Here is a 19,183-nt window from a genome sequence, read left to right as displayed (position 1 = left end):
TAAAGCCCAAGATAATCATTTTCTCCATCTGGAGTCTAGACCCTGTCCCCTGGCGTCTTGCTGGGTGGCAACCCTTTGGTTGAATATCTGATGTGCCTTGAGGGTGTCTACCATGGGGGAGCAGTGCCTGTACATTTCATGCACTATCACTCCTCCTGGTATGTTGATCAGGCTGCCCTGTTTCCAGGGATAAATGAAAGTTCTGGAAGATAGGCCTTAGGCAGTGAATGCCCTGAAATCTACTCCTAGGCTGTAGGAGCCTAGAGCACCACACTTACCTGTGGTTCCAGGAGCCAGGTCAGCAGCCTGTGGATTCTGATGCTAAGAGAATAGAAAAGACAGTGTTCTGAGCTCCAGCCAATTATTCCAACCGTTTTAGAGCCAAAGTCCCTGAGCAGACAAAAGCATTTTATCTGAAAATAAAGTGGTCCAGTTGATAATTCGGTTGAAATGATAAACTGGTTTAAAATAAATCCTTTAAATCACATCTTTTCCACATATAATTTAATTCTTGACCAGAGTAAGTTTATTTTCTGACTTGGACTTTTTTTTCTTTTTAAAATTTCTATTGCATGTTCAGCCAACTAACTCTTCATGTTGTGCTATTTGTGATAAGAATAAGCCCGAAGTAACCTATATGTGAATTGACTTTGGCACATCCATAAAATTGGATATTTTACAGTCCTTTAAAAATTATGTAGAAATGTATTTGATGACATGGAAGTGTGTTCATGATATGCAATAATGTAAGAAAGCAAAATAAAAAACAGTATTATGGTATAATTCTATTTTATTTTCCCAGGACAGTTGCTGGCATAATTATTTATTAATGTTGCCTTTTTTGCTGTCAAGTGTCCTTGACCATAAGCATATGTGCCAGCTTCAAGGGGACCACTCATACAGCTTTGTATATACCTCCCCTGTGGGTAGAAGACCAGGACTAGTGCATGATTCACGTCTGAGAAAGCTAAAGCAGTACAAGGCCTGAGAACAGCTGACTCTGACTAAGGAAATGGCTTTGATGGGTGAGCCAGGAGAAGCTGCTGAGTTAGGATCAGTCTGCGCTACCCAATTTTTGTTGGGACAAGGTATTATGAGTGTTTTTCATGAGTCAGCCAACATGATCTCGTCCAATAGGGTTCATTCATGCCCTAAGGCTGGTCCCAAGGGATTACCCAAAATAGAAATATATCTATCCTAGATCATGGAAATGACTGGAGAGAGAGGGGTCTAGCTAGAACCTTCCAAGAGTCATAAAAGTTCCCAAAAGTGAGTCTGTTTTAAACATCCACCAAGCTGAGAATGTGAAGCTACTGTACAAAAACTGGCCTATCTCTTGATCTCTCTTCCCTCCACACAGCTGCTACCCTCCAACTCTTGTTAGAAGGGAATTAAACAAGAGTTAGTGAGTGAAGGAAGAGGTGTATAGGGAAATAGTTAAGGGGAGAAATAAGCAGAGTAGAAGCAGGGAAAAGACTAGCAGGGAAGGAGTGGGGGGGGGGGAGAGGCAGGGAGAGAGAAGGAGGAATATTGACTCTGTAACAGCCCAAGGAAGGGGAGAGGGATTAATTTTGAAGTTTTGAACACTATACATGACTGAACACTTTAATTACTGAATAGAGACTGTGTTTGCAACTTTATGTAAGAGTAGGAGTATCTGTTACCTAATAATTAAAGGAAGAGCATGGGTCCTGCCCAAATCTTCATACAGAAGCAGAGGAAAAATACCCCCACTAAATAAAGTTTAATGAAGCAGTGGGAGACTGAAATGAAATTTTGTTTTTACCACAATCCATGTGTCATGCTTGTTCAAAATATGGTTACATTTATATTTATGTGAATATAGGAGAAATCTGGCAAGAGAGGCTCCAAACTTAACAATGATTACATTTAGGGGGTGGAATTCTTACTTTGTACATTGGATATGTTACTGTAAGCAAGTATTAGTTTTATCATTTTAAACAAAAGATTAAAAATCAGAAGACATACTTTTAAAATAAACCAGTAGTTGGTATTATAATAGAATAATCCACAGGTGAGATTTAGAAGGTCTTGGACTTGGACCTGTCTTCTCTAAGTAGTCTTTTCTCTGTCTCCCACCTCTGAACACAGACCTTACCCTGATATGTCTTATTCTCCTTTCCATTTCCTTTCGACTATGTATGCTCCTGATTGATCTCTTCTTTTTATGATTACCACACATATTTTAAAATTTCCACCTGCTCACTGCTTCTTGTCATCCTTCTGTAGTCTTTCCCCTGTTACATGGGCATATTTCAAAACTTTTAATGCCACATTTGCCTTGTCTGCATTACTGTCAGTTTCATTTGGTAATTCACTATGCAATAATTTCTTTTACCAAACAGAGAATACTGAAAAGTGTTTATATGTTCTGAATTTCTTTTAGATGGGGAGAATAGTCCAGAAATAAAAAAGTCAAACCAGAATATTTCTGATGAAAATAAAACCTGTGACATGCTAATGGAGAGATTAACAGGAGACAGTTTCTGGTATTCCATCTTAGGTGGACTCTGGGATTTTGATTACCGGTTAGAATCTAACCAAGAAAACCAGCAGAGACATTTAGGACAAGTATCTTTCACCCACAAAAAGATCACACAGGAGAGAAGCCTTGAATGTAATAGATTTGGGGAAAACTATAATCTGAACTCAAACCTTGTTATGCATCAGAGAATTCCTTCAATTAAAATACCCGTTAATTCTGACACACAAGGAAATAGCATCAAGCATATTTCAGACTTCACTTACTATCAGGGAAACTATGTAAGAGAGAATCCTTATGAATATAATGAGTGTGGAAAAATCTTCAATCAACATATTCTTCTTACTACTCATATTCATACTGAGGGGAAACCCAGTGAGTGTGGGAAGGCCTTCAGCCAAAACTCATCTCTTACTCAACCTCAGATAGTACTCACAGGAGAGAAGCCCTATAAGTGTGATGAATGTGGGAAAAGATTCAGCCAGAGGATACATCTTATTCAACATCAGAGAATTCACACAGGAGAAAAACCTTTTATATGCAATGAATGTGGGAAAGCCTTCCGTCAACATTCATCCTTTACTCAACATCTGAGAATTCATACTGGAGAGAAGCCCTATAAATGTAATCAGTGTGGTAAAGCCTTTAGCCGTATCACATCCCTTACGGAACATCATAGACTTCATACTGGAGAGAAACCTTATGAATGTAGTTTTTGTGGGAAAGCCTTCAGCCAAAGGACACATCTTAATCAGCATGAGAGAACTCATACAGGAGAGAAACCCTATAAATGTAATGAATGTGAAAAAGCCTTCAGCCAGAGTGCACACCTTAATCAACATAGGAAAATCCATACTCGGAAGAAATTATGTGAATATAATAAATGTGAGAAAACCTTAAGCCACAGTCCTTCACTTACTCCTCAGCACATAACTCAGAATTTTTAGCTTTGTTCTGGCGGGGGTGGGGGTGGGGTAAGGGACTCATATGAATATATAAATGTAGGAAAATTTTGGTCAGACCTTTTCATCCCATGCAATATCATATTATTCATAGTGGGGAGAAAGGTTATAGATAAACTTTTAATGTGTAGAAGCCAAATAAATTTAGACCTTAAACTAGTAGCATATTATATTCCCAGGACAGGTTATAAGTAGTGAAAGTAATTTACTTTATAAACAAGATTATATGAGGAGTCATGTTTTAAAACTTTTCTTAATGACCAGAAATTCTGTAGGCAATAACCTATGATTATTCCCCTGTGATTTTTATAGCATAAAGTTTTTAAATTATATAAACATTGATTAATCAAGGCAATGATATAGTATAACCAGTCACATAAACTTGAAATCAATAGAAAAGAGCAATATTTCTTAAACTTCAGTCGTTTGTATGCATCCTTTACAGATTTTACCATATTAATATTTTCCTTTAAAGGGACTCAGAATTTTTAGCCTTGTCCTAGGAAATATTATTTATGGAAATTGTGAGTTCTGTATGCTAATTATATTCTAATTTCCATCAAAATAAATATATAACTTTGAAATTGAAAATATCCATTGGTGTACCACCTAAGTCTTCTGACCATTTTTTGAGAAGCCATGTGAGAGGATATGGCAGTATTATGTTATTTTTTAGGAATCCTTGTATTATTTTCATCAAACAGGTCCTAGGATCTTTAAGAAGAGTCTTGGAGGAGACTGAGGGTCATATTGATGAACTTTGAAAAGTGATTCAGAGAAGTCTACTTTTCTATCCTATTATTCTAGTTTTAAAGTTCCCTGTAGCAAACATAGATTTTTGAACTAAAATTGTCATTTCTGTTATTACTGCAGATTTGAATAGAGAGGAGGTTTTATTTTATAATGACAGGGGCTTTATAAGAATTCCTACACCTCCCTGCACCACTGTGGAAGACAGAAGTAGGGTACCGTAACAGAGGATGAGTGGTGGTGCCACACTGAGGCTAAGAACCAGGCAAGAGCCTTACTGGCTTATATAAACAACTAAGGAAGTGTTACTAATTGGCTTATTAATTCATTTTATTTATTGAAATGTATTTATGTACCACCTTTTTCCAAAAAGAATTTAAGGTGTTTTAATTTGATTTTTATGATTACTGCCTTGTTTGACAGAAATCACTTTTTGACATTACAAAGCATCATAAATATAAACTGTCACAAGCCATGAATAGCTGCAACTAGGAGGCTGCTTCTGTTTCTTGGCTTTCTGTTTTTCTCTTGGTCTTCTCAGGCACGGCTGAAGAAGCCATGAGGCTAAGTAAGAATGCAGTCCCCTTGCTTTCTCACCTTCCTTCTAACATATCTCCCAGCACAAGACTTGCCATTTTTTTTTCCCTGTGAAGGACTAGATATCATAGGCCTTAAGTGAAAGCTGGAATGATTTAAATTTTTTTAAAACTTAAAACACTAAAAACCAAGAAAGTAATGAAATGAATTCATTTCACCATGGAAGTTAAACTTTTCAAAGTACATTTATGTCCCATGCATCAGTGGATGAAATAGTTAATAAAACCCCAAGTTACTGTAGTCATGGAGGATTTCTAATAATATTTTGTGTGCAAATATCTGTGAAATGGAGATCCATTGTCAAGACAGATAAGTTCTGGAAGTGTCTTTTCACCAAAAGGATCTACATTGAACATTTATTTACCCTAAGGAGGCAGAGTATAGAGCACTCAGGTTTCAGGAAGAGAGAGTGAGCCAAGGCAAAGTCTCAGATAGCAGAAGTATGTATGAAAAGAATTAATGGTTAATTACAATTGGTGAAGCCTTTGATCAAAGTTTAATTTTGCAACCGGAGGGGGGAAAAAAGCGGAATAATCCACAAAGAGTGCTAAGGGCTTCAATACAAGGCAGTGTATCTCAGCACAGGGGAAGAAGGAGAGCAGTGTGGGATTTTTCAGGAGAGGATCAGCAGAATTTGGACAATTTCAGAAAAGAGGAGTCGGGACTGAAGAAGACCAGTTGGCCATGGATTTTCAGCAATTCTTCATAAATAAGAATTATAAAATTAGAAGCCTATTATATATCCTTAGGGTCATAAATGATTATGCTTATGTTAACTGTACAGTAAACTATGTCATTCTGGTGTGAATTCATTCTCATGTCCTTTGTTGTCTTCAACATGTTCCAAGTTACGTGAATCCTAAGTATATTTATTACATCAAAATTCAAGGAAGCCATAGGAGTAGTACTCATTCAGAAACCTGTTGGTATGATTTATTTCTGTCTAGGAGGGCAAGATATTACCCTTTTACATATATTAATTCATTTGGTCCATCCAACCAGGTGTTGTTGCCTTTTTTTTTATGAAAAGAGATACTTCAGCTTAGACATAGTAATAAGTGATTTATTATTCACGGTTTCTTGGACTGAAATGTCACTAGAACATGGATCATGTTACTCTAATCTAGTGGATACAAACAGTGCCTGGAACAGTGTTTTATAGCACTCTGAAAACATTTGATAACTATATTAAAATTAATAAAATGAGAGATTGCTGCTCAACACAAAAATTCATATGACTCTTTCTCTGAACCTCAGAGTATAAAAGGATTACCATGTTGATAGATTCTCTTATGTCCAAAGGGCTTATGGGTTGGAGAAAAATACTCATCTGGATTTTGATTAATGTTCAATTTATTAATTTAAGGAAACAACTGACATTCTTTAAGCAGCCAACATTCCTCTAATTATTCATAGATGTGCAAATAATAAAAACTTAAGAATTTCTAAAATTAGATATCCCTACTCTTTTAAACACTGATCAGATTTAAACACATGTAAACATTTCATTAAAATCACAAACCTAGGGCTTCCCTGGTGACACAGTGGTTAAGAATCTGCCTGCCAATGCAGGGGACACGGGTTCGATCCCTGGTCCGGGAAGATCCCACATGCTGCAGAGCAACTAAGCCTGTGCACCACAACTACTGAGCCTGCACTCTAGAGCCCGTGAGCCACAACTACTGAACCTGCGTGCCACAACTACTGAGGCCCACGTGCCTAGAGCCTGTGCTCCATGACAAGAGAAGCCACTGCAATGAGAAGCCTGTGCACCGCAACGAAGAGTAGCCCCTGCTCGCCACAACTAGAGAAAGCCCATGCACAGCAATGAAGACCCAACATAGCCAAAAATAAATAAATAAAATAAATAAAAAATTTTTTTTAATTTCAAATTTTATTAAGTGCCTTAAACACATTAAGAAACAGGTAAGAGGTACCCAGATTATAAAAATAATTATACTGAAACTAGTTATAAAAATGTTAACTCTGGGCTTCCCTGGTGGCGCAGTGGTTAAGAATCCGCCTGCCAATGCAAGGGACACAGGTTCGAGCCCTGGTCCGGGAAGATCCCACATGCCACAGAGAAACTAAGCCTGTGCTCCACAACTACTGAGCCTGCACTCTAGAGCCCATGAGCCACAACTACTGAAGCCCGCATGCCACAACTACTGAAGCCCGCGTGCCACAACTACTGAAGCCCACGTGCCTAGAGCCCATGCTCCGCAACAAGAGATGCCACCACAATGAGAAGCCCACGCACCGCAACAGAGAGTAGCCCCCACTCGCCACAACTAGAGAAAGCCCGCGTGCAGCAGTGAAGACCCAACACAGCCAAAAATAATAAATAAGATAAATAAATTTATAAAAAAATAAAGTTAACTCCATGGACTTGATGTTTTTATCCTTATTTGAATATTTCCCCAGGGTTCCAATTTTCATATGTTCCTAGGTTTGCGTTTTTCTACCAGGTACTATTTGTATACCTTCCTCAGATTTTAGTAATCTTATTCAACCCAAAATAAGAATAATACTGTAACAGACAAATTAAGTTGAAATTTATGGGTTAGCAACTGTCTGATCTTTAGTTAGGTCATCCATAAAACCTAGTTGCACAGACCAAATATTCTTTGGTCTCATTTTATAACAAAATATCACTTGTTATGTCATGGGACATTTTAAGACCCTACTTTTATATAGATTGTAAATTTTTGACACTTGAACTTTCCCATAACCATCTGGCCCGTTGGCCTGTCATTATGGTATGGTGATCTCGCTGGCTAGCATTATTTAAAGCTTTTATGTGCATCATTAGGATAATTAATGAGGCTATCCAGCTCCTTCCGGAAGAATGCAAGTTTTGTTGTCAGTTTTCCTCTATAGAACATTTGGCTACTTCATCATTTTGCAACATACTGCAACCAACTTTCTGCTTGTTTACTGTATGTAACTGTTAGAGGTGATTAACTGTTGAACCATCTTTCTACTTGGTCTGAGTGACTGTCTGGTTCTTCCTATTTCTTGATATGGTTCAACATTTTCCAGGATTATCTGGCTTGCCCAACACTCCTTTGTTTCTTCTTAACTGATTAAACAGGAACAAATACATATATACACATACATGCATGTATATATACGTATATATGTACATATGCACATACTTAGCAAGAAATATATATATTACTTTTTAAGATCAGTATTGAATTATACCTACCATGTTACAATCATCCTTTTATGACTGTTATAACACACTTGACTTGAGCATCATTATGAACACTTGGCCTCTTACATAACAAGCAGTTCCAATTAACCATTTTTTTAAATGCTCAAATTGTGAGAACTTGGCCAGTGGAAGCTGCATTAAGCTAGCTTCTTTTAACTCTTAGCACTTTATCTGTTATCTGTAAACACGTTCTCATTTTTGGAAGTAAGGTGGTCCAAACCCATTCCAAAATTTTCACTGCTCCAAGATGTGAGTATACTGACTTTTTTTTTGGCTGCACTCAGCATGTGGGATAACAGTTCCCCAATCAAGGATCGAACCTGCACCCCATGCAGTGGAAGTGTGGACTCTTAACCACTAGACTGCTGGGCAACTCCCAAGATGTGAGAATAGATTCCTCCTCCACCTCCTGCCCAAAGAGTTTTAGATTCTTTTAGTACAGAGTAGTAGAAAAGACCAAAATCTGGGCACTAGGGATGTCCGTGACCATTGAGAGTGAGCAAAAGTCCTGCTGCTACTACAGCCACTGCTATCAGGACACTTTTTAGACTTTATAGAAAACCTTCAAACCTCCACCAAAAGCTATGAGAACTAATAAATGAATTCAGTAAAGTTGCAGGATACAAGATTAATATACAGAAATCATTGCATTTCTATACACTAATAATGATCTATCAGAAAGAGAAATCAAGAAAATAATCCCACTTACAATCACATCAAAAAGAATAAAATACATAGGGAATAAATTTAACCAAGGATGTTAAATACCTATACTCTGAAAACTATAAGATACTCATAAGATACTCATGAAGGAAAGTGAAGATGTTACAGATAAATGGAAAGACGCCCCGTGTTCATGAATTGGAAGAATTCATATTGTTAAAACGTCCATACTACCTGCAGAAAACTATAAGAAGACACTGATGAAAGAAATTAAAGTTGATACAAATAGATGGAGAGATATACCATGTTCTTGGATTGGAAGAATCAACATTGTGAAAATGACTATACTACCCAAAGCAACCTACAGATTCAGTGCAATTCCTATCAAACTCCCACTGGCATTTTTCACAGAACTAGCACAAAAAATTTCACAATTTGTATGGAAACACAAAAGACCCTGAATAGCCAAAGCAATCTTGACAAAGAAAAACAGAGCTGGAGTAATCAGGCTCCCTGACTTCAGACAATGCTACAAAGCTACAGTAATCAAGACAGTATGGTACTGGCACAAAAACAGAAATATAGATCAATGGAACAGGATAGAAAGCCCAGAGATAAACCCATGCACATATGGTTACCTTATTTTTGATAAAGGAGGAAAGAATATACGGTGGAGAAAAGACAGCCTCTTCAGTAAGTGGTGCTGGGAAAACTGGACAGCTACATGTAAAAGAATGAAATTAGCAGACTCCCTAACACCATACACAAAAATATACTCAAAATGGATTAAAGACCTAAATGTAAGGCCAAACACAATCAAACTCTTAGAGGAAAACATAGGCAGAACACTCTGACGTAAATCACAGCAAGATCCTTTTTGACCCACCTCCTAGAGAAATGGAAATAAAAACAAAAATAAACAAATGGGACCTAATGAAACTTAAAAGCTTTTGCACAGCAAAGGAAACCGTAAGACGAAAAGACAACCCTCAGAATGGGAGAAAATATTTGCAAATGAAGTAACTGACAAAGGATTAATCTCCAACATATGCAAGCAGCTCATGCAGCTCAATATCAAAAAAACAACCCAATCCAGAAATGGGCAGAAATAGACATTTCTCCAAAGAAGATATACAGATTGCCAACAAACACATGAAAGAATGCTCAACATCATTAATCATTAGAGAAATGCAAATCAAAACTACAATGAGATATCATCTCACACCAGTCAGAATGGCCATCATCAAAAACTCTACAAACAATAAATGCTGGAGAGGGTGTGGAGAAAAGGGAACGCTCTTGCACTGTTAGTGGGAATGTAAATTGATACAGCTACTATGGAGAACAGTATGGAGGTTCCTTAAAAAACTAAAAATAGAACTACCATACGACCCAGCAATCCCACTACTGGGCATATACCCTGAGAAAACCATATGTACCACAATGTTCATTGCAGCTCTATTTACAATAGCCAGGACATGGAAGCAACCTAAATGTCCATTGACAGATGAATGGATAAAGAAGATGTGGCACATATATACAATGGAATATTAGCCATAAAAAGAAACAAAATTGAGTTATTTGTAGTGAGGTGGATGGACCTAGAGTCTGTCATACAGAGTGAAGTAAGTCAGAAAGAGAAAAACAGATACTGTATGCTAACACATATATATGGAATCTAAAAAAAAAAAAAAATCATGAAGAACCTAGGGGCAGGACAGGAATAAAGATGCAGACCTACTAGATTATGGACTTGAGGACACCGGGAGGGGGAAGGGTAAGCTGGGAGAAAGTGAGAGAGTGGCATGTACATATATACACTACCAAATGTAAAATAGATAGCTAGTGGGAAGCAGCCACATAGCACAGGGAGATCGGCTCAGTGCTTTGTGTCCACCTAGAGGGGTGGGATAGGGAGGGTGGGTGGGAGGGAGTCACAAGAGGGAAGAGATATGGGGATATATGTATATGTATAGCTGATTCACTTTGTTATAAAGCAGAAACTAATACACCATTGTAAAGCAATTATACTCCAATAAAGATGTTAATAAATAAATAAATAAAATGTCCATACTACCGAAAGCAATCTACAGATTTAATGCAATTCTTGTCAAAATACCCATGACATTTTTCACAGAACTAGAACAAATAATTCTAAAATTTGTAGGGAACCCAAAAGACCCTGAATAACCAAAGCAATCTTGAGAAAAAAGAACAAACCCAGAGATATCAGTCTCCCTGACTCTAGGCTACAAAGCTACAGTATGAAACAGTATGGTCCTGGCACATAAACAGACATACTGACAAATGGAACAGAATAGAGAGCCCAGAAATAAACCCGCATGGTTATGGTCAATTAATCTATGACAAATGTGGCAAGAATATACAATGCAGAAAAGATGGTTTATTCAAGAAGTGGTGCTGGGAAAACTGGACAGCCACATATAAAAGAATAAAAGTAGATCATTTTCTCACACCATGAAAACAAATAAACTGGAAATTATTAAAGACCTAAATGTAAGACCTGAAACCATAAAACACCTAGAAGGAAATATAGGCAGAACACTCTTTGACATAGGTCTTAGAGATATTTTTTTGGATCTGTCTCTTCAGGTAAGCGAAATGAAAGCAAAAATAAACTAATGGGACAGAATCAAACTTAAAAGCTTTTGCACAGTATAGAAAACCATCAACAAAATGAAAAGGCAAGTGTCCATGGACAGATGAATGGGTAAAGAAGATGTGAGATATATATATATATATATATATATATATATATATATATATATACATACACACAGTAGAATACTACTCAGCCATAAAAAGAATGAAATATTGCCATTGCAGCAACATGGATGGACCCAGAGATTAACATACTAAGTGAAGTAAGTCAGAGAAAGACAAATGCCATATGATATCACTTATATGTGGAACCTAAAAAAATGATACAAATGAACTTATTTACAAAACAGAAACAGACTCACAGACATAGAAAACAAACCTACAGTTGCTAAAGGGGAAAGAGGGAGAGGAGGGATAAATTAGCACTTTAGGATTAACATATACACACTAGTATATATAAAATAGGTAACCAACAAGGACCTACTGTATAGCACAGGGAACTCTACTCAATATCTTGTAATAACCTATAATTTAAAAGAATGTGAAAAAGAATCTGAATCACGTTGCTGTACACCAGAAACTAACAGAACATTGTAAATCAACTATACTTCAATTTAAAAAATTCGACAACACATTAAAAGGATCAAAAAACATGATCAAGTGAAATTTATCCCTGGGATGCAAGAATGGCTCAACATACACAAATCAATCAATGTTATATACCACATTAATAGAATGAAAGATAAAAATCATATGATCCTCTCAATGGATGCAGAAAAAAACATTTGACAATCCTGTCATGATTTAAAAAAAAAAATCAACAAATTGGGTATAAAAGGATATACTAAATATATCTGCATTCCTATGTTTATTGTAGCATTATTCACAAAAGCCAAGATATGGAAATAACCTTAGTAGTGTCTGATGAATGAATAAGGAAATGTCATATATATATATATATATATATATATATATACACACACACACACACAAAATATATATTTTTACATTATATATATGTGTATATATTATATAAATACAAAATGCCATCTCTATATATGTATATACAAAATACCATAGACTGTGTGACTTATAAAAACAGAAATTAATTGCTTACAGTTCTGGAGGCTGGGAAATCCAAGATCAAGGTGCCAAAACATCTGTGTTTAGTAAGGGCCCACTTCCTGGTTCATAGACAGTGCCTTTTTGCTGTGCCCTCACATGGTAGAAGGGAGCAAGGGAGTTTTCTTGGAGTCCTTTTGTAAAAGAGATTGAATCCCATTAATGAGGGCAAAGCCTAATCACTTCCTCAAAGCCCCATCTCCTAATGCCTTCACAGTGGAGGTTAGGATTCAAGATAAGAATTTTGGAAGGACACAAACATTCATACCATAGCAGTGACCGTGAGGAGAAATGGATGAGAAGGATGGGTTGGGGGGCAGGGGGTGGAGGGAGAGAGAGAGGGAGATTGAATATGAGAATGAATAATGTGTATATGGGTTATGGGTTAGGGGACTGGATGGCTGACCAAGAAGCTTATCAAATGTGGGGATGTTTTACTCCTTTCCAAAAGCATCTGATTCATGTCTTACACCATGGATGATTGCATGTTGTTTTCCATTTTCTAAGTGCCGACTTCTTTATAGGTTAAATTTTTGTGCGTGCAAGCAGCCGACATTGACTCTGGTTGTATAGTCTCTTCAGGACACCTCCCTCAGGATGCAGTAGCTCCAGGATGCAGTAGCTCCAGTCACCTCCCATCCTCCGATCAGAGCCCTCAAGATTCATATTCCTGGAAGGTAATTTGATTGGTTCAGCTTGGGCCTCGTGCTAAACAAAGATGGAGGACCTTGATTGGCAGACCCATTGAAGCTACAGACACAGGAATTCACAAAGGCAAATCAAAGTGTTTTTACCACAGCAGACAGGACACTAAGGGGTGATAGGACTCAATCGGATCCCCCAAAATGGTATAAAGATTCCCTTAAACTGAGGACATTGAAGATACAGCAGATGCAGAAAAAAAGCCTTTTCAGAGTGTCCCTTATCTGACTAAAGGCAGAGCTTTCTTTTTTTTTAAAGACAATAGCTATTCTTTTAATATATATATTTTTAATATTTATTTATTTTGGCTGTGCCAGGTCTTAGTTGAGGCATGTGGACTCCTTAGTTGAAGAAAGTGGGATCTAGTTCCCTGACCAGGGATCGAACCCAGGCCCTCTGCACTGGGAGCAAGGAGTCTTACCCACCGGACCACCAGGGAAGTCCCTAAAGGCAGAGCTTTCTAAGAGTGAAGCTGCCATAAATCCCCTCTCAGGAGATTCCAGCTAGGAAGGAGACCAACAAACCACTGGCACCAGGATGAGAAATTGTACAAACAAACATTATCACAAACTGTTATACTTTCCATTGTTCTCATAAAAGCCCATTTGCCTTTCCTAAAAGTCCACTTGTTTTCCCAGAGGCCCTTTCTCCCTCCTTCCTTCCCCCTATTAAGTTGGTATATAATCTCCTATTTCTAGTTGTCCAGGAGTCTCATCATCTGCTCCTGCATGCATGTGTAAATAAACCTTGTCTTTTCCCCTGGTAATCTATTATCACTTCATTCACAGCCCCACCATCGACACTCAAACCTGTTAGTAGAGGGAAAGTTTTCCTCCCAATGAGGGTTGGAAAAAATCAGCAGATGTTTTTTCTACCTTCGATGGTGTGAAATGATTTGATTTGCATTTTAAAAAATCATTCTGGGGGGACTTCCCTTGTGGTCCAGTGGTAAAGAATCCACCTTACAATGCAGGGGACACAAGTTCAATACCTGGTCAGGGAACTAAGATCCCACATGCCACGGGGCAACTAAGCCCGCACACCACAACTACTGAGCTCGCTCACCTCAACTAGAGCCCACATACCTGAAACTACAGAGCCTGTGTGCACTGGAGCCTGCGTGCCACAACTAGAGAGGAGAAAACCCACACACCACAACTAGAGAGATGCCCGCGCTGCAACGGAAGATCCCGCATGCCTCAGTGAAGATCCAGCGTGCCGCAACTAAGCCCCGACACAGCCAAAAATAAATAAATAAATAATAAATCTTAAAAAAAAATCACTGGGTATGTCATTGGTTTTATTAACAAGAGAAGTTGTAAGCTTGCTTGTAAAAGAAAGGAATTTAAGTTCACAGCTAGAGGGAAATATGATATCCCAGAAAAGTTTTTGTTCATATGAAATAATGCATATAAAGTTATTACCACTTTCATTGAAAATTAGCTCCCATTTCTGAAATTTCAAACATCTCACACTCTCCCCACCACCATCTCTCCTTTTAAATTCACTTACTAAGCATGCCCTTGGCCTTAATTCTTTATCTGAATTCACACTTCAGTCTAATGACACCACTTTTTTTTTTAACCCTCCATTAGCTCCCTCCTAGTCTAGCAGTTCCCTAACAAGAGCCTAATACGTTCCCAGCCTTCCTTCTAACTGAGAAGGCGTCAGCAGCAGCCCACATGTATATGTACCCACACCAGACTTCTCTCCATCTCAGAGATATTGAAAATTAACACCTAAAGTCATACTAGACATAAAAATCTCCCGAACTTTATCTTAAATACAACTGCTGGGGTGGAAACGCTTAAACATTTCAGTCTCACCATTTGGCAGCGTCCAATGTTTCAACGTTTGATGAATGAATTAAGTTCCTTTGATTTGGAAGGCCTTGTCCAATGCTTGGGAGCTCAACAGAAAAAGAGGGAAACTAAGTGGAACGGATAAAGGAAAGGCCGAATCCCAGCGCTCCAGCCGCCGTGCAGGTACGGAAAGCAGAGGTCAAGGTCTCCAATTAAGCCACAGCCCGCGGCTCCTTTTAAGGGGGAGTGGGCGGAGCCCTGACTTTAACCCCGCCCAGGACTGAGGGGACTCGCGGCCAATGAGAGGGCGGTCTGGGGTGGAGCGACCTGCGAGCGACGTGACGCCATCACGCTCCGGTCGGCGCTCCGCAGGGCGTGCGCCGGAACAGTGGACTCTGTTGGTGACCGCCGCCGCGCTTCGCAGTAGAAGTGGGGTGGATTTCGGAGACTGAAGCACGCGTCGTGGGAGCCCTCCAGGCGAGTCGAGTCGAGTCACCCGACCTCGGGGTTTTAGGGGCGAAGGGATCAATCACCCCCAACCTTCCTCAGGCTGGGCGGCATGGACTCACTATTAATTGATCTCGAAAGCAATGCCAAGTCAAGGTCTCCGGTGGAGAGGACACCACGGCCTCGCCGCGTCGGCCTTTCGTGCCCCAAGTAGCCAGGCTGTGAGCGTCTGGGGAGAGGCAGCCCAGCGGGATGGAAGGCAGTAGGGACGCCAGTAAAGGCCAGTGTTTATTAGCGCTGTCGGGCACCCTATAGGTTAAATCTTCAAAGCACTCTGTGAGTAAGCCCTGTTGTTATTCCCATTATGCAGAGGGGGAAACTGAGGCTTAGAGAGGTTAAAATTACAGCTTTGTAAACAGTATAAAGATGGGAGGTTGAGTAGTTAAGGAAATAATGAAACGTTTAAGCAACTCGAAAGCGGTGATTCCAGAGGGCCAACAAAAGCTGTTTCTGAACTGGGGCAGTTCTAGTAACAAAATTCATTTGGTGAGTCACAACCATCAGAATATTTAACTTTGGAATTTGTTTACAGGTGACCAAAGCCACACAATGTCAATAGCTCGTTCATCTGTCCATGCCAAATGGGTCGTGGGGAAGGTGATTGGGACAGCAATGCAAAAAACTGCTAAAGTGAGAGTGACCAGACTTGTTCTGGATCCCTATTTATTAAAGGTAAGGAACATCTCTATTTTCAGGTGGCATTGATAAATCACCAACATGTTCTGGGTTCTGAGCAGAAAAACACTCCTCTGTCAGTAAAGGTGCATTGAGCATCTGCTGCACACCAGACATTGTGCTGGTCTGTGGGTGTAACGAATGGTTCACACTCACGTTTTAGAGACACATAGAGTTGATTTCAATTCAGTCTATTAACTGCTCTTGTCATTCTATGTGCAACGTACTGTGGAAGCAGAAGACTCCTCATTCTTCCTTCCCAGGTTGCTGAGGAGAGCATTCTTGATTATATAAGACATATGAGCTGAAGCTCCAAAAGGATTTTATCCAGAGGACCAGTTGGGGGGCAGGAGGAGTTGGGGGAGTCATTCCATGATGAATAGTTTGTGGAAGTTCTTTTAGCCATGTATTTACCTAAAACAAATAGACTGCTAGTTATTTCGGCAGCAAAAATGGGTTTATTCGGGATCAGCAGAGAATTGCAATTCAAGGTCTGCAACATGGTGAGCCACATGCGAGTCTCCCACAAAAGTGGTGCGGTGACCGGGGAGGAGAGTGCTTTTACAGAGGAGAAAGGAAGTTGGGAGGGTATGGCAAACAAAGAGTCCATGACTCTTGACTGGCCGAGTTGTTGCCGGGAAAGAAGAGCATGTCTTTCTTCCTGTTGAGCTCTGCTATCATCACAGGGTGTGAGAGCTTCCCCTTCTGGTCTCCTGACTCTGTTTAATTGAGGTTTCTGTTTATTAATTCCTTACACATGAAAGGGCATGACATTCTAACTGGAGCAGCAAGTGGTTCGGCAATGTTGAGCCCAGAGCTTGGCACTAAGTAGACACTGTTGTTGAATGAACATGAGAAGGATTGGAGCTGGAGTATGAAGGGTCTTTTATGTTGTGTTTTGGATTTCATCCTATAAGCAGAGGAGACAGAGATAGGGATGAGGAGTGGAGGTAAGGAAATGGGTAAGGAGGTTATTGCAGATGTCTAGGATGGAAACAGTAAAGAACTGAAGAGTCCTGGGAGCAGTGAGGATGGAGTGGAAAAAGATTTCAGGAAAGAAGGGACAGCGTCCTTGATTTGGTAGGTGCGCAAGGGGGGGGAGTGCCAAGGATGTTTCTGCATTCAAGGTTGCGCACACTGGTGGGCACAGAGGCTGTTTGTTATCTAGGATCAAAAACACAGGAGCCTTTTCAGGGTCTTGTGATGCTGGGGAGATCCCAGCCGGGAGAAGGACGTTGGATCTCATTGTCCTCCTAGCCCTTCGACTCTGCCTCGAAGCCTCTCAATGAAATGGCTTGATCCCAAAGCAAAAACAAAAACAAGACCACAGGAGCAAGTTGAAGAGTGATGGCATGATCATTGGCCTTAGAATCAGAGGGCCTTAGTTTGAGTACTGGCTGTTGGTTACTAGCCGTGCACATTACTTCACCTCCTTGAGCTTGTTTTTCTCATCTGTTAAATGGCACTACATGCTGTGGCAGGGTTGTCTTGAGGAATAGGTGATGCTAGTTCTCATCTGTGGCTTGTTTGCAATACTTTGAGTGAGGCATGAAGCTAAGTGCTTTATGAACATTATAATGTTTCATTCTCTCGATAACTTTAGAGGCGCAGGCATTGGAGCCTCATTTTATGGTGGGGAAGAAAAACCTGAGCTTGGAGTAGTTAAGTGACTTGTCCCAAATCACACAGCTAGTGGTGAGATAGTGTGTTTTTAGGCTGGAGAGAAGGCTCTACTGGGAAGGAAGAGTTTAAATATTGTAGAAGAGGATGATAATTGATAGAGCAAGGGTACTGCAGGAAATAAGCAGGAGAGCTCCAGACAAGATCAGTTCTGGAAAAGTCATTGCCGTTTTCCAGAAATTAAGCAGCTAATTTTTGTATTGGAAGTCTCCATACGTATGTTATCTATTTTTTCCCCCAAGTTCCAGCTTGTTTTCTGCGCATTCCTTTTTCACATTTTGTACTGCATTGCCAGGTCATGGATGGGAACTACTGATTTGTTTCCTCCTTCTCTCAACAGTATTTTAATAAGCGAAAAACCTACTTTGCCCACGATGCTCTCCAGCAGTGCACCGTTGGAGATATTGTGCTTCTCAAAGCTCTACCTGTCCCGAAAACAAAGCACGTGAAGCATGAACTGGCTGAGATAATTTTCAAAGTTGGACAAGTCATAGATCCAGTGACCGGAAAGCGCTGTGCAGGAACCACCTACCTGGAGAGTCCAGTCAGTCTGGAAACCACCCACCTAAGCAAAAACCTGGAAAAACTCGATCTCTCTTCAACACAGTGAAGGAGGATTGGAAAACGGAGCTAAAAGGGAAGGATTTCTAAGTTTGCTTTATGGAAAAATTTTTATAAGTTTCCTCACAAACCGTCCAGTTTCTCTTCTGGTATTTATGAACTAGCTAAAAGTAAATGAAGTAAAGGCCTTGTTATAATTTTTCATAAAGTTTTACAGTCATGTTTCAAATTTCCTTCTCAGCGAACATACTTTCCTGTTACACTAAGTGTGCCTAGCAGTGTGCTGCATTGTTTGTAAGCTCACTGTTTTAGAAGGTGGTTTTTTGTTTTTGTTTTCATTCAAAGGAATCTGGAATTTATCTTAGAACTTTTATTTTGGGAGAAGAAAACCTTTTGGTATCATAAACAGATAAGACCACATTAAGTGTATATTTATTTTTGATACTATATATTCGAAACTAAGTTTTTCTCTGATTTAACCAATTCCAAATGGAAACAATTAACATGCTGGGGTCAGATTTTATCAGATTAAAGTCTGTATTAATAAGCATGTTGACACGCAGAAAATAAAACTAAAATTCTGTCACTTTTCTCCTGTATCCTAGGCTAGATTAAATAGGAATGAGTTCTTAAAATCTGATACATTGATGAAGTTGTAGAATTTCTCACACATGCATTTGAGTTGGAGAGTTTCAGAGTTTTATTGCTGTTCATTGATAAACCGTGATAACTTAGATTTTGACCTGATGAAACACTGAGCTATATATTTCAGTTTTCTGGCTCCCAGAAGGGACTTGGAGTATATTTCAACCTCAAC

General features: G+C 39.3%; 1 protein-coding gene across 2 annotated transcripts; it reads left to right on the top strand.

The window, feature by feature from the left end:
* Nucleotides 1–15,321: 15,321 nt before the first annotated feature.
* Nucleotides 15,322–18,920, top strand: MRPS17 (mitochondrial ribosomal protein S17). 2 transcript variants are annotated; one of them, XM_082856229.1, is made up of 3 exons: nucleotides 15,322–15,420; nucleotides 15,983–16,122; nucleotides 18,146–18,918. In XM_082856229.1, exons 2-3 carry the CDS (start codon nucleotides 16,000–16,002, stop codon nucleotides 18,413–18,415), a joined length of 393 nt encoding a protein of 130 aa, XP_082712355.1. In that variant the 5' UTR covers nucleotides 15,322–15,420; nucleotides 15,983–15,999; the 3' UTR covers nucleotides 18,416–18,918. The 2 variants fall into 2 exon arrangements, with proteins under 2 accessions (XP_082712355.1, XP_082712356.1); XM_082856230.1 differs by having other exon boundaries at nucleotides 15,330–15,611; nucleotides 18,146–18,920.
* Nucleotides 18,921–19,183: the final 263 nt, after the last annotated feature.

This window comes from Leucopleurus acutus (assembly GCF_964270905.1).
Source record: "Leucopleurus acutus genome assembly, chromosome: 16".
Classification (NCBI taxonomy): Eukaryota; Metazoa; Chordata; class Mammalia; order Artiodactyla; family Delphinidae; genus Leucopleurus; species Leucopleurus acutus.
Note: the sequence above shows the minus strand (reverse complement) of the source record. Positions and strands in the feature narration are given on the sequence as shown.

Coding starts and splice junctions, on each gene's coding strand:
- MRPS17 (XM_082856230.1), top strand. CDS start 16,000: ATGTCAATAGCTCGTTCATCTGTCCATGCCAAATGGGTCGTGGGGAAG. Junction 16,123..18,145: donor TGGATCCCTATTTATTAAAG/GTAAGGAACATC, acceptor TTCTCTCAACAG/TATTTTAATAAGCGAAAAAC.